This window comes from Camellia sinensis, chromosome 12, assembly GCF_055761805.1.
Source record: "Camellia sinensis isolate YWXY chromosome 12, ASM5576180v1, whole genome shotgun sequence".
NCBI classification, from domain to species: Eukaryota; Viridiplantae; Streptophyta; class Magnoliopsida; order Ericales; family Theaceae; genus Camellia; species Camellia sinensis.
Genome location: NC_138972.1, coordinates 143021349 through 143045226, shown reverse-complemented (window position 1 = coordinate 143045226; position 23878 = coordinate 143021349). Strand labels below are relative to the sequence as shown.

Below are 23878 nucleotides of genomic sequence, written 5' to 3'. Positions count from 1 at the left end.
GCTAAGATATGAAGCAAAATAAGGACCAAAAAGGGAATAAGAGTGTTACCCCTGTAGCCAATAACTCCAACAACTTCTGGACCAAAACAGCAACTCCTTAGCCTCTGAAAATAAGCTCCAATGTGCTTAGATGGATAATGGAGAGGTTAGGTTGTGAGGTGGTGTGCAAAGGAGGGCAAGAACTTCACTCTTTGAAGCTTAAAGGGAGAGACAGAGAGAGATATATGGTGTATGCTCTCACCAAGTTCTAAACCCTTGCCAAGGAAGGAGAGGCCTTCCTTTATAGAGCCAGGGGTCCAAAGCTTCTCTTGGAAGCTTAAAACCAAGATTAAACATCCTTCATACACGTGTATAGAGGATGCAGCAAATGCCTCCCAGCTGGCACAGCTGGAACACACTCAGTGCAACAAAGCTGCATATAGCTGGCCGACCAGTTCAGGTGGTCGGCCGACCCCTTGCCCTGGTCGACCGACCAGGTTCAAAAGGGTCAAGCTTGAAAGGTGGTCGGCCAGCCCATATTGGTCTCCTAGGTAAATGCAACTCAGTGGTGGTATGGGAGACCAGAAATTGTGGCCCAGAAGTGAGGGAGACCAACTACCTGACGAGAAAACCGGCCGACGGGAGAAAAGTGGTCTCCAAGGAGAAAATATGGTCTCCCACGCTTGTATCACCTTCCAAATAATGAAACTAGGGTCCATGCCAAAAATGAACCCACACCGATGCAAAACGAAGGTTCGGGGGCGAAAACGCGCGGACGGGGGCCCCGAAAACTAACTGTTAAGCACTAGAAGTGGCGTATGACCACAAAGGTGGTCTCCCAGGCCACAGTGTCCCTCTAAAGAGAGGAAACAAGGTGTGTGCCAAAAACTGGAGCAAACGGAGGTAGTTAAGCGGTCCCGAACTGAGGCGCACGACCGACGGCTCCGAAAACTGAAAACTGGTCTCCAAATAGGAAAAGTGGTCTACGACCACGAAACGTAGCCTATGGCCTCTGAGAGATGGTCTACGAGACCTCTCCCTCTCTTCGGAAAGAGAAAATAGAGAAAACAAGACCTGGTTCGCAAACCGAGGCGAAGCACAATAAGTCCCGAAGTCCGGAGGCAAGGCTCTCAGCCGAGACTTCGTGACCTCAGAACGAGCACAACATGCGCGATCACCGAGTGCTCAATCGATGACGTCTGAGTCTTAAGGTCAGTCAAAAATGGGGTGTCTACAAGTGTATACCTCAGTGGCGCTGTAGGATAAATGAGAGGCCGACTCTCGTAGCAAGAGATCATCTGGTACACCTCGCTCAACCCTCCTAAAATGCCGAACACTCTCAGGTGGTAGCACATACGCCGGAGGATCATATATCGTCAGGTCGAAGAGTCGAACCCTGGGTGGTAATAGCGCAGGCTCGGGCTTTGTCTCCATCTTTAGGAAAAACTGGGGTGGAATCTGTGGGGAAGCTCCGTCATGGGGTACGTTGTCCGTCATCTGGAAAGGAGATGAGAAAAGTGGAAAATAGGTGGAAAATGCCAAAAGTCAACAAAAGTCAACCCTAGGAGAGAGAAAATGAAAGAAAAAGTCAAAGCCCAGAAAAAGGCACAGAACCCAAGAAGAACTCAAGGGAAACAAGCCTCAAATGGTGGAACTCCAAGAAAAAACACCGGAATCGAATTTCAATCAGTTCAAAACAGAGTATACGAAGAGGATTTAGTGAATCAAACGTGCGTGGGGCGTTGGAAAATGCATATAAAGCTCAGATCTAGAGAGGGAAAGTGTCTAGATAAAAAGAAAAATGATTTTCGGCTATGGAGAAGTATGGAAATGAAGTTTGGGTGTGTTTATTTAAAGACCCACGATGAAATGACTAAAATGGGCCCGAACTGCCATCGGTGGCCGACAGTGCATAGGGGTGGCCAACAGGTGACCGATGCCCTTCCTTGGTGGCCGCCAGTGCCCAGTGCTCCTCCTTTGAGTTTTGATGCTGTTTTGTGTCTTCATTTCTCAAGAAGTGCAAGGAAAGTTCACTTTTAAGTTCTAATTGCCTCTGTGGAAGCTCCAAATCGTGTCTTCAGTACATGATGTTCAGTGCTAGTCAACACGAACGAGGTGTATCCTTTTAAAATATATTGCAACTCTTCCGAGAGGTAAATCGGAAGTTGCGACTAAGTTGGTTTCATCAAATACACTTTTGTCAGTACATCGAACGTGCATCTCTTTGTCATTGTATAGAACGTGCATTTCACATATACTGTTGCATAGAATATGCATATGTTACATAGAACATGCTTCCAATTGATCTTGCATAGAACATGCGTTTTGTACTATTAATCGTTGCATAGAACATGCATTTTGTACTGTTGCATAGAACATGCATTTTGTACTGTTGCATAGAACATGCATTTCAATGTGGCATAGAACATGCTCTGACTGTCATCACACAGAATATGCTTCTGTTTTATTTCTTGCATGTTTTGCATAACACATGCCATTAACATTGTATCTTTGATTATTTGTCTTGCGTAGAACATGCCTTCTTACTGTATTGCACCTGTTAAAGTTTCTTTCTTATGCAGGCACGATATTGTATGTACGGTTCATTTAGAGGAGTTCCAGGTAGAGTCACTTGTACCCCTCGGTCACCGTTCTTCGGTTAAAAACATTTGTGTGTGTCCTGATGTTTATATCCCCCTTCGGTCACCATCCTTCGGTTAAAAACATTTGTGTGTGTCCTAATGTTTATACCCTCCTTCAGTTATCATCATTCGGTTAAAAACATTTGTGTGTGTCTTGATGTTTATACCCCCCTTCGGTCACAGTCCTTCGGTTAAAAACATTTGTGTGTGTCCTGATGTTTATACCCTCCTTCAATTACTGTCCTTCGATTAAAAACACTTGTATGTGTCTTGATGTTTATACCCTTTTTTTGGTCACCGTTTTTCGGTTAAAAACATTTGTGTGTATCCTGATGTTTATACCCCCCTTTTTGGTCACCGTCCTTCGGTTAAAAATATTTGTGTGTATCCTGATGTTTATACCCCCCTTTTCGGTCACCGTCCTTCGGTTAAAAACATTTATGTCTGTCTTGGTGTTTATACCCTCCTTCGGTTACCGCTCTTCAGTTAAAAACATTTGTGCGCGTCCTGATGTTTATACCCTTCTTCGGTTAAAAGCATTCGGGTGCGCCCTGGTGTATACACCTCTCTTTTCCTTCCGTGTGCAACAAATTAGGATCTCGGTTGAGACCTTGAGTGACACCTAGAGAAAGTCGTCGTCGTTCAAGTCTTTGTTCGGTGTTTTCTTGACAATTTTCTCTCAACCTCTCCTGACTCTAAGGTAATAAACCCAGCCGTCGTCATTCTGGTCGAGTGAGTATTGATGGAATAACTTGGCCAAATCGAGGTTGAGACCTAGGCGGTGATTTAGCTCGGCAATCCCGTTGATAATCCTATAGGTGTTGGTTGATAATTGAGTGCAACATAGCCTAGTCTACCTAAGGAATTCACAGGTTAAGGGTTGGACGGGAAACCGAAGTCCCCCTATACAATGGACACCACAGTGAAAGGAACAAAGCCTATTTGCCCCATGGTGTGGTGTCCAGCTTGGGTAAGGAAAGGTAGATGTTGTCTAGAATATGGTAGTCTCTTCGAAATTCAGCCATAACTCTAGGGGAGTCCACCAGAAATCGGTATGTACCCATTAAAACTTAAAAAATTGCTAAGTTAAAATTATACACAGCGACCTAGCTTGGCACTGATGTGATCTTGGTTGGCTCGGTTGAGCAAAAACCACCCGGGGGCGAAGTGCAAGGGTGTGCCTGGCCAACCTAGTCAAAGTTTGCAAAGTGGAAATAAAGAGTGTTATGCCCAGCTAATGGACCGGGCTAAGTAAATAGTCAACGCAAAATAAGCCTAGCTCGGCTACAAGTGGGTCACAAGCTATTCCTAGTCCGGCCCAAGAAGAGGACCGGCTCAAGGATTATATCTCGGTTGTTGGTCAAGGCATTTTTAGTTCGGTCAGGTTCAAGCCTAAAGGTCGCAAACAGGTTCTTAGTTTGGCCGTATTACGATTTTTGATCGAAAACACTATTCTTGGCTGGTTTAAAGTCCAGTCAATGTGTTTCCAAGTGTGAGCATGAAAGTTTTGAAGAAAGTAGGTTACTAAGTTCAACTTTAAATATGTATAGCATACATTTTAAGTGTTGAAATGTTATTACAGACATGATCGAGAATATGTTAGTACCACAATACCAAGGGCACGAGAAATTTACGATTTTGGGTGTAGAATCCGAATCTAATCTGAAGAACGGGCAACAGTAGCAAGGAAGAATAAGAACTGGTGATGTGTAGACCAAGGCCTGGGCGTAAAAAGTTGAGGCTTCAAGCTCTGGTTGTGAGATTCCGCAGCGAATAAGACGAGCAGTAAAGAAGACTCTTCACTAGACATAAGACATAAACTATGACAGAGATACAGAGCCTACAGGGGTGTGCCACGTGTCTCAGGCATAGGCAGCATTAGACATGTTGTACAGTTGATGAGACTACTGAAAATCGTGCAATATGGAGGACCGAGCTCATATCTTAGCTCGAGCAGATTGGGCATTTCTTAGCTCGTTTGAAGGTAAGTAATCTCAATCATACTTCGTAGATGGAATTAAGGGTCAATTGAGAGGGTAATTTGTGTAAACCACAATTGGGCAAAGCTAGATGAGATGGATTGTGCACGTTGGGCTATTTATTGGGTCGTGGTAACCTCAGTAAGTGGCCCACTGTGCGTTGAGCCTATTACAGACCAGTTGGAGGTGATTGCTGGACCTTGAACTACGTTACCTGGTGGGTCCACAGCAGAATCGTGGTGTTTTATTTGTAGCAGGCCAAGCTATGCACACCTCGGTACAACACGATGTGTGTTGGCCTGGTTCGGGGTAGGGAATCTCGATTTGGGGTCAGCAGCTGAACGAAGGGTGTGGCCATCTTACTTTATTTGGCTGTGAGTGAAGTGTTATCAGGATAGACATTTTTCACCGGAAGTGTGATTCCTAGGAGAACTCTTATAGGGAGAGTTGGAGTCCTATAGGATGGTGCAAGTTGAAATCTATAAAAGCTCATGGCAGGACCTATGTTCAGGTATCACAATTCTCACCCTAGAATACACAAAGTTTTTGTTTCTATTGTCTATTTGTTGACTTAGGCATCGAAGAGGTTTCTGACACACACCTGCCGGTTAGCTCACGTTTGTGTTTTCAAGTGACAAAGCGACGACGTTTGGAGGAGTGCAAACTTGATCAACATGATTATACGAGAAGATTATTTTGTACTCATACAGAAACGGAAACAAAGACTCTTTTACTTCCTGTAACTACAACTCTTTTCATTACCTATCTTTTTCCTTCACCCTCTCCGGTTATAGAAACAAGAGCAAAGACTATATTCATCACTCATCACCGCTGCAACTCGCTTACTCACCCATTTGCACTACACCCACCATTGATCACCTCCATTTTTTACCTGACATTCGCTCACCACCCAACTTCCCTCCATCTCACTTCGTGTATTCCTGTCTTCACATCATAGCCCTACAAAACTAAAATTATTTACATGTGTTTATGTCCATGTATACACAAAGAGAGACCGAGCAAATGTGAAATTTTATGAGTATTGAATTGTGAGTTGAAATATTTATGCATAGAAAGAGTAAAGATAATTGAAGTTTGGAGGGTATGAGAATGAAGTGAGAAATAATAAATTTCTTGTGAAGCATTTGGAGGGTATGAGAATGATCAGAGAAATTTGGTTTTGGTTTTGGTTTTTAGAATTTAGCTTTTAAAAAAAAAAAATATTATTTTTCGTATTTTTTTATTTTTACTGAATTTTAAAAATATTTTAAGTAATTTTTTTAATTTTTAGATATATCTAATATAAATACACTTTAAAAGTATAATTTTTGTGAAAAAATCTTTAAAAAATTCACTAAATATAAAAAATTGAAAATGCAGTATATTTTTTTTTATATTTTTTGTATTTATTAATTTTTTAAAAATATTTTTCATAAATATTTTACTTTTTAGATACATCTAAATAAGTTGCATTTAAAAAAGTAATTTTTTTTTAAAAATATTCACTAAAAGAAATATGAAAAATAAAAAACTCAATTTTTAAAAAAAATTAAATTCAGAAAATTAAAACCAAACATACTGAATAAATTTCTTGTGAAGCATACATGGCATCTCATGATTGGCTGTCCATAAACTCACAGTTTTACGAGATAATTTATTCTCATTAAATATATTTAAATATCATTTTTTTTTTAAATTGAAAGTTTGGAAAATAGTAAACAACCAGAAAGGATATTCCCTCTCTTTGCTTCAAAATAAAGGAAAAAAATAAAATAAACTAAAAAAATCCAAAAACACTAGCCACGAAAAAACCAAAAAGAAAAAAAGAAAAAAGAAAAAAGAAAAAAAAAAGAGGAGAATAAAAAAAAGAAGCAAAATGAGAAAAAAAATTAAGACCTCTTATGCCTCGTTTGGGAACAGGTTAATTTAGTAATTTTTTGACTATTTGGTTAAAATATGAGCTAAAAAAAATTAGTATGTTTTGGATGACTTTTTGACTTTTTACGAAAAGATGTGTAAAAAGTAGAGAGAAAAGAGAATCTTTGACTTTTTGGTATGGATTGTTGACTTTTTGATTTTTTTAATAACTTTTTGACTTTTTAGCTAAATCGGCTAGTCCCCAAATAAGATTTTAATACATGTCAGCGGCGGTTTGAAGGGAAAATTATTTGGTGTTATTGGAACAAGTCCATATTGTGCTCCAACTTATAATACCTTTTCATAAGAGATAATATGACAAATGTAATGTATTGAATACCTTTTTTAAGTTCGTAAGAGATTTTAAAATCAGTTTCGCTACAGACCACTAGAAGAGGAACTCTAAACCGAGCTCTAAACAGATGGCATGTGAGGCGTGAAACTGAAGGCCATTTGCATATTAAGTGCGTGTGTTTCACGCACTGTAAAAAAAAAAAATTAAATCCCGCGCAAATGTTGATCCATCGAGCTCATGTATATAGAAAAAAAAAAAAATTCCAGCACAGTTGATCTGAGCTTCTCTTCCACCGTTCCGTCACCTCCTCCGTCCGGCGTTTGCCCTCTCCTCCACCGTCCGGCGTCAGCCCTCTCCTCCGTCGTCCCTCTCCTCCACCATTTGGCATTTGCTGTCTCGTTCGGCGTTTGTAAATTTGTCCTCCGCCGTTCGTCTCCTCCACCGTCCGATGTCTTCTCCCTCCTCCACTGTCCGGTGTCTTCGTCGGAGTTGGACTTCCATCTGGTCAGTTTCTATCTCCTGTTTATAAATATGGAAAAAAAAAAAACAGGTTTGGTCTAAACATAGCAAAATAGATGTTTATAAGTTCAGACATCTAGGTTTGGTCCAAACATAGCAAGATAGGTTTGGTCCAAACAAAGCTGGACATAGCAAGATAGATATGGAAAAAAAAAAAAAAAATAGTTCAGAAATCCCCTGTTTATAAGTTAGATGTTTATAAGTTCAAGAAAGATGTTTAAAAAACAGTTCAAGATAGATGTTTATAACCATGTTTAAAAAATAGGTTTGAACTCAGATGTTTATAACAATTCAAAAAACAGTTGAAGATTTATAAGTTTATGAAACATTTGAGTTAATGAAACCAATGGTTGTTCCTTGAAGACAACCATGGGATTGATTTCAATCCTGTTTGCTTCCATTTGACATTGATTTGCTTGATTAACTATTAGACCCACCACTTGATTAACTATTAGGTACCATTCACACCGCTGAATACATACACAACACAACAATTCAGATAGATATGAAAAAAAAAAACAATTCTGTTTGGACCAATTCAGATTAACTATTAGGTACCATTCACACTACTGAACCTACATGGCATTTCCATTTGGTCAGATAGATATGAAAAAAAAAACAACAACACAACACAACAATTTAGTTTTGGTTTAATCTGTTATTAATTCTTGAATAATCTATTATTATAATAATCTGTTATTAAATCATTTGATTTCATTTTAATTTTTGAATGAGTAGAAATGGAGATTGATTCAAATAGTGTTGAGAATCCTTTATTAAATGAGAGTGAAGAAGTTGAGGAACCTAAGAGGGGTATGTGTTTTACCTCAAAGCAAGAAGCGTACACATTTTATGCCAAATATGCTAAACATGTTGGGTTTTCTATAACTTGTAAAACACAAGTCATTGGCGATGATGGGGAATTAAGATACTTTGGAATTGAATGTTCTTGATCGGGGAAGAGAATTAAAAAATCAAAAGTAAACTCTTTAAAGCCATCTCTGTCCACAAAAATTGATTGCAAAGCAAGGGTACGAGCAAGCCTACAAAAGGATGGGAGATTTATGTTAACCACAATTAACCTTGAGCATAATCATGACTTGATCCCCACCGACTCATGCCATTTTGCAATGAATAAGAAAATCCTTAGTCCTGTGAAGAGAAGATTAGAAATTAATGATCAAGCAGGGATTGGGGTGTCTAGGAATTATAACTCAATGGTTGTTGAAGCTAGGGGTTATGAGTCTTTAACATTTGATGAACGAGATGCAAGGAATTACATTGAGAGAGCTAGAAAATTAAGGCTTGGAGAAGGAGATTCCGATGCACTTCAAAAGTATTTTTTGAGAATGCACGCACAAAATTCGAGTTTCTATTATATGATTAATGTTGATACTGACTTTCGCATAAGAAACTTGTTTTGGGCGAATGCAATGAGTCGAGCAGCTTATGAAGAATTTGGAGATGTTGTTTCATTTGACACAACTTACCTCACTAATAAATATGATATGCCATTTGCTCCGTTTGTAGGAGTTAACCACCATGGAAAGTCAATTTTTCTTGGTTGTGGCCTATTATCTAGTGAAGACACTGATACATTTGTTTGGCTATTCAAATCATGGTTAAATTGCATGTCGGATCATCCTCCAAAAGCTATAATAACTTATCAGTGCAAAGCTATGCAAAAGGCTATAGAAATAGTCTTCCCCAATGCTCGACATTGATGGTGTTTATGGCATATCATGAAGAAGATTCCGGAGAAGTTGAAAGGGTATTCCCAATATGAATCCATGAAGATGGATTTGCAAAATGCAGTCTATGGCACTTTCACAAAAGATGAATTTGAGATGAAATAGAAAGAGATGATTGCAAAATTCAATCTTTATGAGAATCAGTGGATGGGGGTGTTATATGATGAGCGACATCGATGGGTTCCTGTCTATGTCAAAGATATTTTTTGGGCTGGCATGTCAACGACACAACGAAGTGAGAACATGAATGCTTTTTTTGATGGATATGTCAACCCAAAGACTACACTAAAACAATTTGTTGAACAATATGACAATGCCTAGAGAAGTAAGGTAGAGAAAGAGAAGAAAGCTGACTTTAAGTCTCGGCACAAAGTCTTTGATTGCCTAACTGTGTATGGTTTTGAGAAACAATTTCAGGATGCGTACACCAATGCAAAATTCAAAGAAGTTCAAGCTGAGATGAAGAGGCTAGTTTATTGTCAACCGTTTCTTGTCAAAGAAGAGGGTTCAATTTGTACATATTTTGTGAAGGAAGCCGTGGTAGTTTTTAGGAAGATGAAACATGTGGACTTCGTTGTCTATTATAATTCGACTGAATTTGATGTGTAATGTATGTGCCGGTTGTTTGAATTTAGGGGCATCATGTGTGCTCACTCACTCGTTGTGCTCATTGCAAGATGCATAAATGAGGTTCCAAATAAATACATTCTACCACGATAGAGAAAAAATTTGGATAGAGGGTACACATGCATAAAAACCACATACACTGGCTTTGGGGATGATTTCAATGCAAAGGTGTATGATAAGATGAATAGAAAATTGATTGGCATTGTACAATTTGCTGAAAACTTTGAAGGGAAAATAAAACTCATTGACTGTGGGTTGGATGAAATCAAGGCGAAAGTGATGAAAGATGATGAAGGTAGTGGGAGTAATGTAGCACCTTCGACTAGTAATGTACCACCTATTATTAGTAATGTCCCATCTTTCTCGATTGGCAGCATTAATAGAAAGGCAATCAGTCATACCAAGTTGCTTAGTCCTTTGGTTGCTCGCCGAAAAGGTTGTCCAGTTACTAAAAGAAAGGTCGCCAAAGTAGATCAAATAGTCAATCGGTTGAAGGCAAGCAAAAGAAAACATAACAAATCAAAGGTAAATTGATTGGTTTTCATACATATCTATCTGTTTTGTATCATTACTCTCTATTCAACTCATATTTTATTGTAATCATGTCATACATTTGAGCCATTCATTAACCTTTGTCAATATATGGTACTAAGGTGATTGGAGGTGAAGGTGAAGGTCAATGTCAATCTCAACCTGAACGTAGTATACGTAGAGAGCTTTATCCTTATATGGTTGGCATGGAAAATAGTATGTGTGTGCCGGTACGTGTACATCGAGCAAACTGTTTTTCAATAATGTTTAGCAAATTAGTTTTAACATTTCATTTTAATTGAATTGGGACTCATGGTCAATGCTATTGGAGGCACATCTCTCACCCCGGCAAGTGTGGACATTATGAGAAAACAAAGTTTCATGAATGCCCCAACTCAAATTTATGGAGTCGATACATCTTTGACCCCATCAGACTGTATTGGAGGCACACCGGGATTTATGACAACTCAACAATCCATGATTGCTACGCATCAAATTTATGGAGCCGTACCATCTTCATTTGTTGACTTGAATGTACAAATAGACCGCAATGGCCATGATGGTAGTTTTCGTTAGTTGGAATCTTGTAATCGTAATGCCTTTTATGTAACTAAACTTGGAGTTTATTTTGTTTTGAATAATTTATTTAATGTGCTTTTGGTTAAGAACAAATTAATGTTGTTCCCTACTTTGTTGTTATAGTTAATGTTCCCAATTGATGTTATATCTGTGCTCTGTCTGTTACAGATTTAATGTGTTCCAAAATCTGTGTTCGAAAAAATCTGTGTCAAAAATGTGTTCCAAATCTGTATGAAAAATCTATTACAAATCTATTTTAAAATTATGTCTGCAAATCTGTCTTCAAAAACCTGTATGGTAAAATTTGTCTTCAAAACTGTGTAGAAAAAACCTGTCGTCAAATCTATCTTGAAAAACCAGTGTAAAAAAAATATGTCTTCAAAACTGTGTGAAAAACCAGTGTGAAAAAAAGCTATCTTCAAAAACCTGTGCGGAAAAATCTGTCTTCAAAACTGTGTGAAAATGCCTGTCCTTGAATCTGTCTTGAAAAACCTGTGTGAAAAAATATGTCTTTAAAATTGTGTCAAAAACCAGTGTTCAAATTTGTGGTTCAAACCAGTGTTCAAATTTGTGTTGAAAACTAGTGGTCAAACTGTGTCAAAAACCAGTGTTCAAACCAGTGTCCAAATCTGTGAAGCACCTGTGTTCAAATAGAAACATAAATCTTCATACATAAAAAGTGTTCAAAAACAAACAAACAGTCCAAAATCAGTCCAAAATCTGTCCAGTGTTCAAACTAGTGTTCAAATATGTGTTGAAAACCAGTGTTCAAACTGTGTCAAAAACCGGTGTCCAAATCTGTGAAGCACCTGTGTTCAAATAGACAAATAAATCTTCATACATAATATGTGTTCAAAAACAGACAAACAGTCCAAAATCTGTCCACAATATGTGTTCAAACACACAAACACACCGACAAACAGTCCACATTCTGTTCAAAATTAACACAAAATGTGTCCAAAATCAATCAAAAATCAACCCAAAATGTGTCCAAATCAGCACAAAATGTGTCCAAAATCAAACCAAAATCTGTCCAAAATCAGCACAAAATGTGTCCAAAATCAGTCCAAAATCAAACCAAAATTTGTCCAAAATCAACACAAAATGTGTCCAAAATCAGTCCAAAACCAACCCAAAATCAGTCCAAAATCAGCACAAAATGTGTCCAAAATCAGTCCAAAATCAGCACAAAATGTGTCCCAAATTTGTCCAAAATCAACCCAAAATGTGTCCAAAATCAACCCATATCATAAATAACAAACAATCCACATGATTACATATTCATACTTCTCAATCCATAATTGTAATTTATCATAAATTTTCATACATATCATCTTCATAATTAATACAACACCAATTACATGTTCTAACTTGTATAAAAATTATTAAATCTTCATAATTAATATAACACCAATTACAAGCAAGATGAAGATCCCATTAATACAACACGAATTTCTATTTATGTCTCTTTGCAATTTTTGCATCTGCGCGTTCTGAAACTGATGTTGTTCACTTTGAAATCGAAGATATTCACCCATACTTTGAAGTTGTTTGGTGACAGTTGGTGTGTTGTCCATTCGCACTTGTCCTTCCTCCCTACGTTGTGAACTTGCAGGCAAGCACTATGCAATAAACCCACTGCAATCAGGACAACAATAAAATAGCTTATTCTTGTTTCGTTTTGTCTCCGAAATTAGAATGATTGCTTTTTTCCGACATTGAGGACAATTTCTGTTGCAATACGTCAATTAATCTGAGGTACTGCCGTTAACACTTGAAGTTGACATCTGCAAAAATATGAAGCGAAAGAATCTAGTGAGTGAATAGGGTGGCAACACCATTCATGTTTGTTGAAATCACTAGGTTAAATGTTTTGTGAAGTTATTGATACAAAAATGTGTCATCAGATGGTTTACATTCTCACAACGAATAACTTATAATTTCTGTATATTTGCACCTATTTTGGTTTGTTAGTTTGTGATAAATTGGTCTTTCTCTGGTAGTTTCTGCCACAAAAGAGTACAACAGTTTTGACAGCTTTGAATTCTACTTGTACATATCTAATTCATATTATTCCTTATAGACAATTCAACTTTCAGTTGGGGACTACGTGTTGGAATCATGTGTATGATGTCTGCTGGGAAGGCTGAAATCAGTATGATGTCTACTAGAATAAGATATAAAACTGAAATCATGCAAACAAATCTTCTTTTACCAACAAAGATGCTACTAGAATAACAAACTCTAATATTTTCATAAAATCCAACCACAAATCTATTGATTTCAAATGCATATCTATCCAGGTGGAGCCTAAGTCCATCCTGCGAAATTGATCTTTCAAATATATTGATTTCTTTTTTTGAGAAACTACTCATTAAGAAAATTGAAAAAAAGCACATAAATATTTACATAAACATTTACAGTTGAACATCATCATCACATAAACATTTACACTGTTTTTTTAGTTCAACTACTTATTTTTTCAGTTGAACATCATCATCACATAAACATTTACACTGTTCTTGAATCTTAGATTAGATTTCTAGGCTAAATTATTTAAGGCACATAAAAAAATTAAAAAAAAAAAGTAAACAAGGCTTTGATAACTGGAAGAAGATATGATGTGAAACAAATCAAGATCAAAAAATTTTGCCACCAACATTGTATAAGTTTATGTAAATAGACAATTTAGAATTCTACAGCTATTTCTCACATCCTCCATACCTACAACAATGCAAAACAGGCCAAAGAATCAACAATACTCTTGAAATGAAATCTTCCTTCCACGGAGCTACCATCCTCACAAAGTTGGATTTAAACTCACCCGCATTATAGAAACATGATTTCATGAGGAAACAAAAATGTCTAATAATTGACTGTTGCAAGTCTGAGTCAAGTAACAAGTAGAGGAATCAAAATATTTTTTAATGTAACTTGTTTGAACCTTGAAGAAAAATGAAAGCGAGGATAGAAACGTGCAAATCATAAAGTACAGTTTTAAATATTTTCTTTCCACAAGTATAGGGTATTCTCAGATCTTTCCTCATTCCTCATATATATATATGTATATAATATGTTTAAGTCTTTCAATGTCATAACTAAGCCATCATAACAACTAAATTGTAAGCTCTCAAAAAAATGGCAGGATCCAAAAATTTATTTTTTCAACATTTCTTCACTTTTATGGTGCATTGAACCACAATTGAAGCATTTTTTGTTACTTTCTAGCCCAAATAACACATAAACCTCTTTGATAATCCTATATATATCTGACACATCCTGAGCACCTATACTTTGTGGATTTTCATAATTAATTCAGATAAGTAGCCAACACTTTTAGACAACCCTTGCCATCATAATTACTGTCTCGACAAGTTCTTATTGTGACAAATTTAGGATGAACCTAAGCCACACAACCATTCTTAGATTACCAGACTAAATTCAATAGCAACCCAGCTGTTAACTCCTTAAAAGTATATTAAATCTTAGTAATCCCAATAAATGTTGCAATGTTTATACATTTTGCAATAAGCCAGTTTTTTTTTTTTATTTTGAACAAAGTAAGAAACCTATTCAATGGATACAAAAACAAAAAAAAAGAAAAAAAGAAGAGAGAGAGAGAGACAAAAAATAAATAAATGATAATATAACTTCCATTCTTCAATGCAAGCACTATAATAGTTCCTGTGGAAATTCATGAAGAAAAAATGGTTCTCATTGTCTTAATGTATAATATAATTTCTCTTCTCTTCTCTGAACTAGCAAAATTAATAACTTCACAAAATTAAGTCTAGAAATTTTGTGAACTCCGTGAATAAGTGAACTTAGTGAATTCAGGAACTAACTAACAAACCAAAATAAGTGAACTCAGTGAATTCACGAACTAACTCAGTGCATAACCAAAATAAGTGCATAACTTATAATTTCTCTTCTCTGAACTTCTTCTGGTGGGTTTGTGTCTTCTCTTTGATTCACAAATTATGTACTAGTCTTAAGCCAAAAAGTGGAATTTCCACTTTTTGGAATGGATTGGAATGGATTGGAATGGGAAGACAATTTCTGATTACCTACTCAAGCTGAAATCACTTTCCCAACTAATCAAAAATCTGATCCCCATACTTCTATGGTAATCTCACATTTCTGGAGGAATATAAAACCATTTAAGAGTGAAAAATTCCTAACTAAGGCCAAGTTTGGGGTATGTAAAAAAAAGTCAAAAAGTCAAAAAGTCAAAAAGTTACTCAAAAAGTTAAAAAGTTAACACTATTCACCAAAAGTCAACAATTACGGCTGCACAACTCCCAATCCTAATTTTCCTCTACAAACCAATTTTTACAATTTTTTATTACACATTTTTTCATGAAAAGTCAAAAAGTTAACCCAAACATCCATATTTTTTCTCGCAACTTTTTAGTCCAAAAAGACAAAAAGTGCACTTATTTAGGACACCCCAAATAACCACTAAATCAATATTTAAAATTTAAAATTCCTAACTAAACACATTTCTGGGGCAATATTAAAAATATTTCCATTTTCCCAAAAGAGAATTGCTAACTAAATCAAGCGCTTGATTCAACATTTTTATATATTCTCCACCATATATATATATAGATTTTTTAGGGAAATCCAATGTATGTAAAATTAGGGCAAATCAAATCAAAATCAAAATCCAAATCCAAATCCAAATCCAAATCCTCATAAACAGATGAAATCAAAGTCAAAGGCACAAAAATCTCAACAAATTAGGGCATATATATAGATATATATATATAGAGAGAGAGATAGGGAGAGAGAGAACTGACATGTGCAGACAGATCTGTTGAGAAGACGGAGAGAAGCTGCACTCGTCGTGAGTGAAAGATGATGACGGAGAGAAGCTGTGCTCGTCGGGTCGTCGGGGTTGTAAAAGCTACATTTAACCTCGATCGTTGCCGGTTTGGAGAGCTTGTCGGGGTTGCCGGTATTGGAGAGATGCGATTGTCAAGAGAGAGGAACAACATAGGAGAAGTTTAGAGAAGAGAAGTTCAGAATAAGGATATAGAGAGTGTCAAAATGAATTTGAAATTTAAAATGAATGAGAAGAGAGAGAAACAGGTGAGTTTGCATCACATTACCACGTTGGCAGCCACGTCATCAGTGCCGATTTAATGGTGAACTTTTAGTGATTGGAAGCATTTCTGTTTAAAAATACAAATGTAATGTTAAGTTCAAAAGAGATAATGTAGCTTGTGTTTGGGAAGCGTGGTTGAGGCTAAATTAGCCAGATGACGACAAACTAGGCTGAAATAGCCACTACACGACAAAGGCTCTCCAACGGGTGGGAGAGGAAACGTTGTTCGGGTAAAATTACGAAAACACCCTCAAACAAATCAGATCATCATTTCGCCCAACTGATGAATGAATCCAAAGGCACAACACAACCAAAAACCTAACAGACGAAGCGAATGAGGCGATTAGTGGCTACCAGCGGCGACGACATCTGAGCCAAGCTTTTTGGAGGAGATCGGGCCGGAGTAGGCATCTGCGGCGGCGAAGACGACTCCCGAACAGGTCGGCAAATCGGACGGTTGGGCCCTAACGTTGGCGGCGGCGAACAATAGACGGAACCCTCTCAAACACCACCGATCTTCAGGTAACTCTTTCAAATCCTTCTGATTTCGTAGATCTGTGTGTGTGGGGCCTCTGCTTACGATTCATGTCTGGAGCCCCTTTCTGTTTATACAACGTTGGGATTTTTCGCAAATTTGTGGAAGTGTGGAATCTGTATCTTTAAATTTTGCCATATTTTGTTTTTCCAAAGTTTTTTTTTTTTTTTTCCATTTTGGGTTCATTACAAATCCGGTTCATTACTGACCTGTTGAAGTGATTCGTCTTGCTTGGGTTCACACATTTTGGAGACAGATATATATATATATATATACATATATCTGTTCTTAAATACAAATCTGCAACTCTGTGCGTAATTAGGGCCGGACTAGGTTGAGATTCGTAAAACACTCTCTTCTTCTTTTGATTTTGTTCTTATAATTATCATTAAAAATTTGCCTTTTCTCAGATCACAATTAGAAATGAAAAATTGTGTGCTTGGGTTCACACATTTTGTTCAGATCATAATCTGATTTGGGTTCATAGTCAAATCTGATGTTTTTTCAGATTTGTTGATTTTCTGCTTGGGTTCACACATTTTGTTCTTATAATTATAAAAATTACAAATTTCAGATCACAAGTTTGAATTGATGTATTCATTAGCTGAATGAAATCTGATTTATGAAATTGATGTACACATTGTGCCACTGTTACTCTCTACCCATTTTTCAAATAAATTCTGAATCAAATCTGTGAATGCACTTACGTTATTGGGAATGAATATCAGATTCTGGTAAAGCTGTGTTCAGATCCGAAAAACACTCTTTCGTCTTTCTGATTTTTTGCTTATAATTATCATCAAACATCTAAAATTTCAGATCACACATTCGAATTCATGTATGTATATAATATCTGATCTGATTCAAATAGTTGGTCTGATTTATAGAGCTTCAGAATCACAAATTTGGGCCATATGTATGAAGGCACCGTTGTTTAAACAAGTTCGGAAATGCAAATCTGATGTAGAATTGGAATATCTGTTCGGTTATAGTTTCAAATGCAGATCTTTCATTTTTTTATTTTTATTTTTTTATATATAAATAAGAAATGCTGTTCCCATTTCTGAGTTGCTCAATTCCCATTTGTGCTTAACAGAAATTAACAATTCCCATTTGTGAAATGCTCAATTCCCCTGATTGTTGCGTAATAGAAATGTTCAATTCCCATTTGTGAATTTTTTTTGAATTACATAAAAAAAATTTATTCCAACTCTGGGTTACAAGTTACAGATATTAACAACAAATTGTCAAAATATATATAACTTGTGGTCCAAAAAGAAAAAAATTAAAAATTGTAATCAATTAAGCAATATATTAAAAATATATTACGAAGATATTAAAAAAATATATGTGAAATGTTTATTAGAAATTTTGATTTACAAGGTAAACACTGTAAACATTTTATTACACGTATATGTAAAAATTTAATTATGAAAAACATTATCATCAATATATGAATAAATGTTTTCAAAAGAGCCAAAAAATATATGGAAAATATATTACAAATTAGATGTATTAATTTGCGTATATTTTTTTCTGAAGACGAAATGGTCAATTCTCAATTCAAGAAATGAAATTAATTACATAAAAAATATTTTCCAACTAAATTATATAAAAAGGAAGGTTCATATATTATCTACAGATATTAACACCAAATTACAAAATATATTATATTTATATTAGAAATATATTAAACAAACAGTTTATTAAAAATACATTAGAGTTAAAAATGTATGCGTGTAAAACTTTCATTACACAGATATGACAAAATTTACTTATGAAAAACTATATCATAAATATATTCAACAAATATTTTCAAAATATGAAGAAAAAAAAATTTATTGAAAATATATTACGAATTAGATGTCTTAATTTGCATATATGTTTTGCTCAAAACGAACTGCTCATTTCTCATTTCTAAAAAATAAATTAATTAGCACCGTAAATATTTTTTGAACTACATTTGGGAAGGAAGGTAGATATATGTACATATATTAACAACAAATTCCAAAATTTATGAAATTTATGTTAGAAATATAGAAAAATAACAGTTGACTAAAAATATATTACAAAAATGTTTGACAGATATTAATAATGTATTAATATTATATATTACAAATTTAGAGGTAAACAATAAAGAGTGTAAAAGTTTTATTAAACAGATTTGACTACATTTAATTATGGAAAACTATATCGTACATATATTCCAAAATGTTGTTAAATAAAAAAATATATATATTGAAAATATATTACAGATTAGATGTATTAATTTGCGTTTATTTTTAACTCAACACGAAAGGGTCAATTCTCATTTCCTAAAAATAAAGTAATTACCACCATAACTATTTTCGAACTACATTTGGGAAGGAAGCCACATATATTATGTACACATATTACCAACAAATTACAAAATATATCAAATATATATTACAAATATATTAACTAAATAGTTTATTTCCAATATATCTTAAACAAATGTTAGAAAGATAGTACTAATGTATTAATATTATATATTACAAATTTAGAGGTAAACAATAAAGAGTGTACAAGTTTTAATAAACAGATATGACTACATGTAAGTATGAAAAATCTTATCATAAATACATTCACAAACGTAAATATAGTACAAATATATTCTCACCAATCCATTTTGCTGCCTATCATAACAAATGTTGTACAAATATATTCTCACCAATCCATTTTGCTGCCTATCATAAAAAACATTATCAAAATATATTACAATATAGATTTATTAATTTGAGTACGCAATCGTGTTCATGTTCATTCATGTCAATTTACTTTATATTAAATCGTAGCATGGCGTCGTTCACCTCTACTGCAACTTCCAGTACATGGCTAGGACGAATGTGTGCCTGTGGATATGGCCCGTGTATTGTTAGGATTTCCAGGTCCACCAAGAATCCAGGGCGTTCCTACTTTGTATGTCCCCGCCCTGTGGTGAGTGACCCAATCTTTACTGGTCATAACTTAATGAACATTAACAACCCATGAAACTAATAGTTGCATACTTTTCACTCATCAGCCTTGTGTCAGTTGGATTGGTTGGTGTGAAGAACGAAGCCATGAGAACCAAGGCTATGCGTCAGCCGGAGATGAAATTGCCATGCAATTGCGGGCTGATGTCATAGACATTCAACAATCCTTGCGTGTGCTTAAGACCATTGTGTATGTGCTCTGCATTGTCGTTGTTATTTTGTTGTGCCGTATGTAAGCACCGTTACCATGTTCTTAGTATGTACAAAGACATTAGTATGTCTTCAATATGTTGTTAGTATGTAGTTAGTATGTTTGTAGTACGATGGTATTATGTTGTCGCATATGGGAGCCGTAATACTAACTATCATGTTTTTGTCCACTACTAACTCCCATGGAACCTGTGTACGTATGTAAAAAATGTTTTCAATGGGTATATGCAAATTTCATCTTCAGCATCATATATCTGCGTTTGTTGTTTTTAATGTGTCATCTGTTGTGCGTGTGTATATAACAACCAAATTTGTGATTTATATCTTTTGTAACCGTACATTAGTAATGGCTTCCACACGTACTTCGCCTCGTAACCACTCGAAAAGCAAAGGCGTTGTCAGTGACAAGTCAACCAGTCTTGAAGAGACACAAACTCAGCTAAGCCACAAGGCCTCATGGGACAGTAAGTCAGTCCGAGTTTTCCTCCAGTTGATTGCAAATGAGATTAGTAAAGGAAATCGGCCATTCTTAGTCCTCAGCCAGGCAGGGTACAAGTCGTTGTCAAGGAAATTTCAGAGAAAAACAGGAAAAAAACATGGACTTAAACAGTTGAAGAATAAGTACATGAGCTTGAAGAAAGAGTGGCAAGCGTGGACGAAGTTGATGGATTCAAGCAAGGGAGTGTCCGGGATAGGCTTTGACTATGACACCGGTTTGTTTCAGGCACCTGACGAGTGGTGGGACAAGATGGAATCAGTAAGTACATGTAGAAACAAGTTTTATATTTCTCATTTACCAGTACATTTTTTACTTCTTAATTCAACTTCAATAAAATTTATGAATATGAAATATAACGTCAACCTCTTTTACACATGTACATGTCTGCAGATCAACAAGGTGTGTGCGAAGTTCAGGAAGAAAACGTTGGAACACCGTGACTTGCTGGAGACGGTTTTCATGGGGGCAGCAGCTACTGGGAAGCACCATTGGACCCCGGGAGAGAACATTCCTGAAGCTGCTACGGACTCATCTGATTCAGTGCGTAGTTTGGGAGCCCAGCCATTCGCTGATCCGATACCCACAGGAGTACAGGACGTGGATTCTGATTCTTCACTGGAGCATGTGTCGATTGAAAAGGCAAAACGGAGAAAGACGCCATCAACAAGTGTTTCAAAGTCGAAGAAGGCAACAAGTGGTGCGTCTGTTATTGCGGAGAGCATGAACAGAATGACAGATGTGGTCCGTTCGAAGAATCAGCAGGTCACGGTCAGGCACCTGACAGGCAACGAAGCACTGTACACTATTTCCGAGTGCATGCATAAACTGAGCAGTATTCCGTCCCTGATTGGTACACCGTTATTCCACTTCGCCTCCACACTTATGGATAACGCTGATTACCGGGAGGTCATGATGTGCCAGCCTGATGACGACCACATCATTGGCTGGCTTACACAGAAGCAGCTCCAGTGTACTGCGTCGGGGCCATTTGCAAACCTGTTTGGGGGTAGGCGGATGTGATGCTACGGTCTTACGAGTGTTGAAGATGCATGTCTTTTTCTTCCTTTTTAAAACTTAGACTTATGGTACTGTTTGTCATGTACTAAAACAGGATGGTGGTGTGTGCATGTTTTGCATTATGTCTTTTTTCTTTTTTTTTTCTTCTTGCTAGCTATGGGCAGTGACAAGTTTTAGGTAAGTACATGGGTTGACGGACCGGAAGCATGGTTGTGCTTCATTTTTGGGAAATGAATGGGATGTTTACGGTTTAATATTTTGTGGCGCTACGTTTAAGACAGGGAATTACGTTTTCGATGCACGCTTCTGAATGCCTATATGTCGCAAGTTCTTTTGTTAGTTTTGTGGTTGTTACAACCATGGCCCCCCTGTAAAGCATACGTTGAACAGCTTCTTTTTTTTTTTGCAATTCATATGATCATGCGTTCCAAAGGACATTGGTGACAGCATTGCGTTCATTACAAACAATGTCGACATTGTATAATTGCAAAATTCAATATAATTTAACTCAATGAATCACGTGCAAACTAATTGAAAGCCTGCCACTTTTGTAGGTTTTGCATCAACGAAAACGCGATGAATCTCTGGGATGGAAGCAACCATGATGAAATAATGGAAATGCTGAATCAAATGGCGGTCCAGCTGCAACAAGAACAGAACTGCACATTTCTACAAGCATGCCACTTGGCGACAGAATGGTACCAAAAACACATGCATAAAACGCCATGTCGCACTTCTATACTAACTGGGAATACATGGATATGCGAACTATATGCGGGGCATATGGGTCGCTTTGAGGAAAATGTTTGCATGCCGAAGGAAGTTTTTGCCGCATTGTGTGAGACATTAGTAAATGATTTTGGGTTACAAGTCCCGCAACGTCCACATGGCTTAGCTGTTGAAGAAAGCGTTGCGATGTTTATCCATGTCTTGAAAGGGAAAGCAAAATCGGGAAATCCAGGAACGGTTCCAACATTCTGGGGAGACTGTGTCGAGGCACGTGCATAACGTATTAAATTCCATGAAAGAGTTCACTGTTGTCCATTGCCGGCCCACATACAGTCAGCATCGTATACATCCATACGTGAGGTCTAGACGGAAATACCTACCGTTCAAGGTACTTCAGCAAAACATGATTGACATATAAATGAAGAAAATATATATGTTTTTTGTTATTAACTGCACGTGACAAATGTGAAACACTCGTTGCAAAGTTACGAAACAAAACATATGATCCATGTTGACAGGACTGCATTGGCGCAATAGACGGAACACATGTCAGTGCATGGGTTACGGGGCCAGATGCGGCAACATATTTCGGTAGGAAATACTGTCACACACAAAATATAATGGCCGCTGTCGATTTTGACATGTGTTTCATATTCATTTCTTGCGGATGGGAAGGAAGTATGCATGATAGTCGCATATTCAACGAGATACTAACAAATGACAACGTCCCCTTCCCACATCCTGACGAAGGTAACACATGGCCATGTTATTAGATTTGTTAACAAATACTTATTTGCTGACAAAGCGTTATATGAAAATGACGCAGAATGTTGGTTTTGGTGTCATACATTGTCGTCATGTCTGCAGGCAAATATTATCTTGTCGATTCTGGCTATGCAAACCGGATTGGTTACTTAGCACCATTCAAAGGCCACCGTTACCACCAACAAGAATTCCGGCGTATTGCAAGAAACGCGATGGCAAACACGCCAAGGGAATTATTTAACAAAGTCCACTCGTCCTTACGCAGTGTCGTGGAACGCACTTTCGGTACCTGGAAAAATCGATGGGGGTTTATTCGAGACATGCCTCGGTATGACTTTGCAAATGTGCAAGTTCAGTTAGTAGGTGCGTCAATGGCATTACATAATTATATACGGCGAAACACAGGTAACCCGACAACTGTTCAGCCAATCTGTGACGAGGAAGAGGCTATGACAATAGTAAATGCCATACCAGAAGTTGAACATGACGAGGATGGTTTAATGGTTGGAGATGAGGACCCCCATATGGCATTGGTCCGCCTTCACATACGTGACAAATTATGTTACATGCGTAATAACGGAATGTTAGGAAATATATAGTACTCGAAATAATGTTCGTATGGTCGTCACGTAATGACACACGTGGAACAGACTGTATTCAAATATATTATTATATATAATATGTATGAGTTGCCAGGGGAATGTAACCCCTTCCAGTTGCTGACGTGCCTAACTTAAAAAAACAACAATCCATACGAATTTTGCTTTTGGAAAAATAAAAAGAAGGTGAAACAAATAAAAACAAATTAAAAAGAAAACTAATACACAAATTGTAATGTGCGACGTGAATTACAAATAAATGAAACACATAAATATATTAAAAAAAGTTATTGTATACCAATTAAAAAAAACAAGACTTAGTTAAAAATAAAAATCGAAGACAAAAAAAAAACATAGTTAAAAAAAAAAACATAGTTATAGTAAAAAAAAAAAAATTTAAAAAGACAAAAACATAAATTCCCAAATAAAAATCGAAAAATTTAAGCACAATACCCCAAATCCAAACCGAAAATGAAAAAAAGTAACAGGAAAAAAAAATTAAGCATAATATGAAAAATCCAAGCGCAAAATAAAAAAATTTCAAACAAAAAAAAAGGTTAACGCAAAATCCGCCAAACTACAACAAAAAAAACATAAAA

General features: G+C 36.4%; 2 protein-coding genes across 2 annotated transcripts; both read left to right on the top strand.

The window, feature by feature from the left end:
• The first annotated feature begins 8071 nt into the window (after positions 1-8071).
• Positions 8072-9055, top strand: LOC145803949 (protein FAR1-RELATED SEQUENCE 5-like). Its single transcript, XM_082897336.1, has 2 exons — positions 8072-8144; positions 8358-9055. Exons 1-2 carry the CDS (start codon positions 8072-8074, stop codon positions 9053-9055), a joined length of 771 nt encoding a protein of 256 aa, XP_082753462.1.
• Positions 9056-16060: 7005 nt separating this feature from the next.
• Positions 16061-21391, top strand: LOC145804841 (L10-interacting MYB domain-containing protein-like). Its single transcript, XM_082900044.1, has 3 exons — positions 16061-16451; positions 20015-20427; positions 20560-21391. Exons 2-3 carry the CDS (start codon positions 20017-20019, stop codon positions 21187-21189), a joined length of 1041 nt encoding a protein of 346 aa, XP_082756170.1. The 5' UTR covers positions 16061-16451; positions 20015-20016; the 3' UTR covers positions 21190-21391.
• The last annotated feature ends 2487 nt before the right edge of the window (positions 21392-23878 follow it).

What these genes read in the sequence shown, in the direction of transcription:
- LOC145804841 (XM_082900044.1), top strand. Translation starts at nt 20,017, where the DNA reads ATGGCTTCCACACGTACTTCGCCTCGTAACCACTCGAAAAGCAAAGGC. An exon ending in GGTGGGACAAGATGGAATCA is followed by an intron (nt 20,428 to 20,559) that starts GTAAGTACATGT and finishes ACATGTCTGCAG; the next exon opens with ATCAACAAGGTGTGTGCGAA.
- LOC145803949 (XM_082897336.1), top strand. Translation starts at nt 8,072, where the DNA reads ATGGAGATTGATTCAAATAGTGTTGAGAATCCTTTATTAAATGAGAGT. An exon ending in AGTTGAGGAACCTAAGAGGG is followed by an intron (nt 8,145 to 8,357) that starts GTATGTGTTTTA and finishes TTGATTGCAAAG; the next exon opens with CAAGGGTACGAGCAAGCCTA.